We start from the raw sequence: 6911 nt of genomic DNA, 5'->3' as shown, positions 1-6911 counted from the left end.
CAGTTGTAGCTGAAATGATACCATTTTTGTAGGCCCCAGGGCTGAATCCCTAAGTCCTCCTAGGGGCGAGGGCCAGCGCACACACTGCATCACTCACAGAGCAGACCTTTGTGTGGCAAAGGCTTCTTTGTTCCTGACTGCAGCAGGGGAGTGGTCAGATCGTGGGAAAGCCCTTGGTAACACTTCACCCAGACCTGGTGGCAGTAATACTTCTGTTATTTGACATTTTTCTAAATGAACTGATGAGGGAACAAGGAATCCCATATATTCTAAAACTGTCCCTTTGTCATTTTCCTCAGTTAGAAATCTGCCAAAAATATGTATTTCTTTTGTTATATTTTAAGTAACTGAATAGCACATATTTAGTTTCAACTGAATAATTTTTGCTGAAAAAATACTTCATCTTTTTGAAATTATGAATATGAGGGTAATATACCCCTTGCTTACCAAAATCATCATTAAATGATAATGTTACATTAATACAAGTTCCAAAGATTCTCAAAAAGAAAATCTTGGTGATTAATTTCTGTGCAATCACCTTTTCATGTCCAAAAATATGCACAAATCTATACATCTATATATATCACTAAAAAAAAAAAAAAAAACCAACAAACCTATGTTTCAAGCTTTTTGTCCAGACTACATTTGATCCTCACAACAATCCTGCAAAAGTAGGTGGCACTGTACCCATTTCTCATATGAAGAAACTGAAGTACAGAAAATTTAAGTAACTTCCTTAGACTGTGAAACTGAATGGTTGGTAAGAAGCAGAGTCAGCATTCTAACTATCCTTTGTCTCCCAAGCCACTTTATTTTATACTAACCATCGTCCTACTATAAATCCTGAACTTTACGATTATCTGGCTCAAGATACTATTTGAATAAAAACATGGTATTTCACAATGCAGGGAAGTGTACATTTGGAGAAACTTTCCACAGCTTTCTGGGCTCAGCTTAAAAACACCTCTCTGAAAGCTCTGCCACTACTGGGACTCATTTTTTGAGACTTTGGTGTTGGCACAGTCTTTGAGAATACACCATCTGGTCTCATTCTTTGGTTATTTAGTTCATCTAATCTCTCTTTCTCCTGCACAACTGCAGGGCAGGGACCTCAGATGTTTGGAATTTATTTGGAATCTGTCACTCACCTTGCATGCCAGTGATAGGCATCAAGGGTGTCCTGATTGGTGAATTATTTTGCTAAGAGGAATCAAGAGGAAAGGAATATGGCAAAAGGTCCAGGCAAATAGGCTGAGGTACTTACTAGAACCAGGAGTCATGTAAGAAGGGAGAGGCAATATAAAATTATAGGAGGCTGAGGCACACTCTGAAGCAGTGGACTAAAATCACTGAGCTGGCAGCCTATAGATAAAAGCCCCATGGCTCCTACGTTCTGTGGGAGCTTATTCATGTCCATCTTTGCTCCACTTGGCTGAAGCATCCATACTTAAAGGCTGTACTTGGGTCTCCAGCAGCTACACTCAGCTAGTCCACCTGCTCCTAGTGAACATGGTAAGTGCAACTGCTCTGGACACACACTGTTTGAGTTCCAGTCTTTGTTCCACTAATTCACAGCTATGGGTCATAAACTCTATGGGCAAAACCTTTAAATTCTCTATTATTTACCTCATCAGGATAATGAGAAAAATTATAGCAAGTACCACATTAGGTAGTTCTGACAAATTCATCCTTTTGCATGCAAATTACATGGTAGAAAAACTCTTAAATGTGCCATATTTGTTGGACAGTCAGGACAGTGTGAATAACCTGGGACTCACAATTAAGACTCCTAGCATATTTTTCAGCTACTTCAGCCAAGATAAGTGCATTTGCAGCTGATGCAGATCATAAGTTATGCAGGTAAGTCATTAAAATAGCATAATTATCTTTCACATTCATTTTTTCTTTGGTTGCTAACAAGGTGTATTAAAATTGTCCACTAAGAGTCTGGAGTTAGGATTTTCTATTTTTATCAGTTGTGTATCTGATACAATGTTATTAAATGTATACAAAATTTGAATAGTTATATATTCCTGTGAATTACAATTTAATGTTTATGTATCATTCCTTTTTATCTCCAGCAAAGTGTTTATCCTTACCATAAACTTTGTCTACAACCAAGACAGTTACAGCACCTGTTTGGTTTTTTCCCATCTTACTACTTTGAATATTTCTGTATTTTTATGTTGTGTGTATTTTAAATAGGATGTTTCATTTTGATTGTAATGAAGTCTTATAGCCTTTGACTTTCAGTCTTTAAACTGCTTTCATTTAATCTTAAGTTGTATGTAAATTTTCTATATTACTCTTTTAGTGCTTTCTATATTTTATTATCTTTCCATTATTTTATTCTCACTGGTTTTAGTATTTTTGTTCTATTTTCCCTTTTATAATCTTGTTCCTTTTATGTTGAAATCTTTTGTCTAAAGCCCCTTGTTGGGAAAGTCTAGAGACTTTGTATATCAAATACAAAGCACTGTGCCTCTGAGCCTAGGATTTGCTGTTACAAAGAATTATTGAGAAGGTGGCTAAACTGCATAGGAACACCATTTCTGTTTTTATAGAGTGAGCTATTAATGCCATTGTAAGAATTACCAATATAGTGCTTTGTAAGTCCTCTAAGATCTGCATCTGTTACATTTGGCCAGACCCACTTGAACAGTCCTTTTCATTAGATGCTAATTACTGGCTTCTGTGCAAGGGACAGAATGATTATTCACACAACTCACATCCACACAACAGCCAATCCTGTTAGGCTTTGACCTTCAGCTTTCAGCTCTGTATTTACTTTATTACATAAACATAAATATTGTGATGTATATTCTTTTATATATATTTTCAAATACATAGCTCTTATACATATATATTATATATATATCATTCTTAAATATATATTTCCAAATATAAATTATTTCATGTCAAGCTAAACAGGATAAAAACATGTAAACATATACACTTGGTTTTGGTCAAGTAAAACACAAAATCACAAGTTCATCACAGTTTAACAAGTGCACTTGAAGGGGAAGGAGGGAAAGAACAAACTGTAAACAAACAGATGAGCAGCTGCAAGACCCTGTGAGGGTCCATTTGTTAAGGCTATTATAGCGCAAAGCTACTAGTTCAATTAAAACTTCTCCTTTCACTCTGCCACATTTACTCTTGAGGGTCTTCAAAATAAGTGTGGAAATTCAGTAAACACTACACTAGAACTGAGTTAATCCTGTTGAAAACAGAGATGACAAAAAAAGCCATAAGCTGACATTAATATTAATTTCACCAAAACAGTAACTTGAAGGACTTATTTTTTTTTAACACAGATAATCACCATAATCCTAGGGGAAAAGATATGCAGAATAGACAAGAAAACAGAAGCACTGCCTCAACAGCCCCTGAAAGCAATAAGAGTGTCAACACAGGGAAAACAGGCAATAGCAGACGACAGAACCTCAGCAGACTAGACCACATGCCACAGCACGATGCTACAGATTCAAATTGAAATATTCTTCCAGCTCATAATAAAGCAAGTCCCACTGGTCCTCAGAGAAGGGTAACTCATCTCTCAGTGAAAGAAACCGCTTAAACAACAGACTGGCCAGCCGAAGCACGACAAGCTCCTTCTTACTGCTTTTATAGAGCATGTCGCCCTCTCCCATTCGCACAGGCTCCACAAGTTGATGCCAGTATGCGCCGAATGACCCACCACCTGGCCCAGGAGGCTCATCTCCCCAGCCCTCAGGGTATTCATGCTTGTAAAAGCATGTGTCTCCAAATGGGCAGTTACCCCTGCCTTCCGCAAAATACCTGCAGGCCTTGTTGCTCATTGCCTCCTTGTATTGCTGAATAAGTTTCTGCTTCTCTTCCTCCTCCTCCACCCAGAACTCACTGGGAATGACCAAGTCGGAGGTGACCCTGCACTGCGGGCAAGACTTGATGATCCTGTTATCAAACTGTCTGGCACTTCTCCACCTGCGGATACACCTAATACAGAAGGTATGGTTGCAATTGGAAAGAATGCCAAAGCGGCGGTCATTGGGGTTGGCTTTCTCATAGACAACCTCCATGCAGATGCCACACACCTTGTCCATACCACGCTGCACAGCAAACGAGAGTTCCATATCTTTCTCGTGTGCTTCAATGCAGGCCCTTATATGGTCTTCCCTCTGGGCAGCATCCATGGGGTGCAAGGCCTGCAGCCCACACATGTCGCATATGTCTCCATGGAGGAACATACAGCTCTCCCCACGAAAGCAAACTCCCCTGGAAGCATAATAGCAAAACCGCAACCCCCTGCCCACAGCCATCTGCTTCCTCTCAGTCTCTGAGCTCTGTGGAGGAGCCTCGGGGGCAGACGCAACCCAGCGGCCCCGGTAGGGCTGCCCTGGAACAAACTCAATGGCGTCCGCCCAGCTTTCTACACCCGCTCCTCCAGCAGCTCCACGGTCTGCATTGTCTCTCTCGGCTTCAAAGAAACCCCTTTCAGCAGCCGAGCCAATCACAGGCAAGGCAAGGGAGGATGCAGCCGGGGGGGCTTCCGCCACTTCCTGAGTCGGGGGCTCGATGTGCGCAGCCGTGCTAGGGCCTCCACCTGCAGAGGCCCCAGGCGGCGAAACGCTGCCCTCAGTGGCCATCTTCCGACCAGAAAGGTCGTGGGAATAGCGACAGTTCTCCCCCTCCTTGCACTGCCCATGTATATAATACCTGCAGATGATCTGCTTTGTCCAAATGCCGCTGCTTCGGCTTGGAAACGGATTGCGCCAGGCTCCTCCTCCTGAGGCTGGGGCAGGCCTCAGGCCTCCGGTGCGGAGGTGGGCAGGGACTGGAGCTACAGGGAAGGGGGCCCAGGCCACAGGCGCATGTGGCAGGGCTGAATCCGGAGCAGCAAATTCCCTGGAGGGCTCACAGACGGGAAGGTCCGGCCCAGACACACCCTCCCCTGCTGCCTCAGCACCTGCCTGGGCCCCGGCTGCCTCGTGGGCTTCTGAGGGAGCTGCAGGCTCTTCCATGGCAGCTTTTTCACCCCGAAATGGTGCCAGAACGTCTCCGGTATTTTTTCTTTATGGGCTTGAGGCCCGGAGTGTCGGCCACGCTCGGAGGCTTCTTTAGGGGAAGTGTGCATCTCTTTTTCGTCCCCCCCGGTTCTTGGGTCACTGTGACTGTGTGTTCCTACCTACTTCCGGGCACAGGCAGCGCGGCGGACACTTCCTGTGGGGGCAACGTACGTGCCGCGCTTGGATTTTACCGCAATTTTCCAATCTGACATATTTTTTGTTCACACAGGCAGGGACCAGCCCAGCCCCTTTTGTCTGCCTTCTGCCTCTGTTTCGCTGTGTTCCGGCAGTCCCTAATTCCCTTCTCACACCGTTTCCTCAGGAGAATGAGGTTTTACTTTAATCTCTTTTGGTTTCAGTCATGCATGTCTTCGTTGTATTTTCGTATCTGTCTGCCTTAAAAAAAATCAGAATCCAGTAGATTCTGAAACATTTCATGCATGAATTATATAAATCCTTTTTTGATTCACTCCATCTTATGTCTGTGTTTTTTTTTTTTTTTTTCTTTTAATGCCCTGTCACTGCTGGAAGATTTTTTCGATTTGCTCTGTTGGCAAAGCGTCGTTTCTTTTGGTCTTTGTTTTCTGGGATTTCTGAGGGCTTACGTTGGATACGCTTTTCACCAGCAAGGCATTAGCAGAGAGCGCTTCTGATCCGAGGCTAAGTTAGCACCTTTCAGATGTCTTTCTTTATTGTGATTACTATGCTCGTTTTCCCATTGTGTAGAAGCCCCAGACTTCAGCCATTCCTGATGCTGGCTTAATAAGGCACTGTCCCCTGCATGACCCAGGCTTTTATTTTCTCTAGTGGTTTAATTCATGGCAGCCCTTTGTTTCTCTTCCTTTCTTTCAACCCCATCTGTGCTGTGTTGCGGCATACTATCCACAAAGGAATGGTCTTTAATTTCCATGTATAAGCGTTTTGTCATTTTTGCAGATACGTGTAGTGGATTAATCATTTTTTTGTATTCCTACTTTGCTGAGAGTACGTATCATGACCGCATACTGAATTCTGTCATGTAGTTTTGTATATTTTTTGAGATAATCTTGTTTTTCCCTTTATTCTCTTAATGTGATTATTTGCAGCTATGAGTTTCAAATATTTAACTGACCAATTTGTTTCTAATAAGCCCTTCTGTGTCGTGATATATCATTTTATATATTATTGGATTTTTTTTTTCTGTAAGTTTCTTTGAGGAAATTTTGTTGCCTAAATTTGTAAAGTGGAAACATATCTGAGTATTTATAATCACCCAGGTGAACAAATTAAATTATAATTAGGTAGGTAAAAGCAAAGGAAGCAGAATGAAGCAAATAATAAGGCCAAGAAAAGCAATGAAGAAAAACAAGTATTAAATAAGGGAAATAAATTAAGTAAAATCCTTTCAACAGCTTATTGAAGCCAGATAGTTTCTGGTGAAACTTATCAAGGAAAAATGAAGAAGCCTCTAATAACCAACGTCAGTAATTTCAAATATGTTATCACTACATTAATAATAGGCATTAAAAATCATTAGAGAGTATCAGGAACAAAGTTAGGACATTAAACTTGAAAATTTACATGAAATAGTCATATTGCTAGAAACATCTATTAGTAAAAATGACGAGCAGAAATAAATGTGAATATGGATCTGTTACATCTGTAATTTAGATAATTATCTAAAAGGTTTCTAAAACTTTCCCTCTGAAATAAATCTAAAGGCAAAAAATCTGTATTTATTATTGCAAGTCCTAGCTAGTGTAATAGCAAAGAAATAAAAGATGTTATAACTGGAAATAAATTATTGATGGAATGCAACAGAAAATTAAGAATAATTTACAGATAAGCTATTAGCTTTAATAGGTACATTTAGCAAAGACACTG

The 6911-nt window shown here is 41.0% G+C and overlaps 1 protein-coding gene across 1 annotated transcript; it reads right to left on the bottom strand.

Moving 5' to 3' along the window:
- Window positions 1-2770: 2770 nt before the first annotated feature.
- Window positions 2771-5118, bottom strand: MKRN3 (makorin ring finger protein 3). The gene has a single exon (XM_023194952.1). It carries the CDS (start codon window positions 5001-5003, stop codon window positions 3480-3482), a length of 1524 nt encoding a protein of 507 aa, XP_023050720.1. The 5' UTR covers window positions 5004-5118; the 3' UTR covers window positions 2771-3479.
- Between the last annotated feature and the right edge of the window lie 1793 nt (window positions 5119-6911).

This window comes from Piliocolobus tephrosceles, chromosome 6 (assembly GCF_002776525.5).
Source record: "Piliocolobus tephrosceles isolate RC106 chromosome 6, ASM277652v3, whole genome shotgun sequence".
NCBI classification, from domain to species: domain Eukaryota; kingdom Metazoa; phylum Chordata; class Mammalia; order Primates; family Cercopithecidae; genus Piliocolobus; species Piliocolobus tephrosceles.
Note: the sequence above shows the minus strand (reverse complement) of the source record. Positions and strands in the feature narration are given on the sequence as shown.

Coding starts and splice junctions, on each gene's coding strand:
- MKRN3 (XM_023194952.1), bottom strand. CDS start 5,003: ATGGAAGAGCCTGCAGCTCCCTCAGAAGCCCACGAGGCAGCCGGGGCC.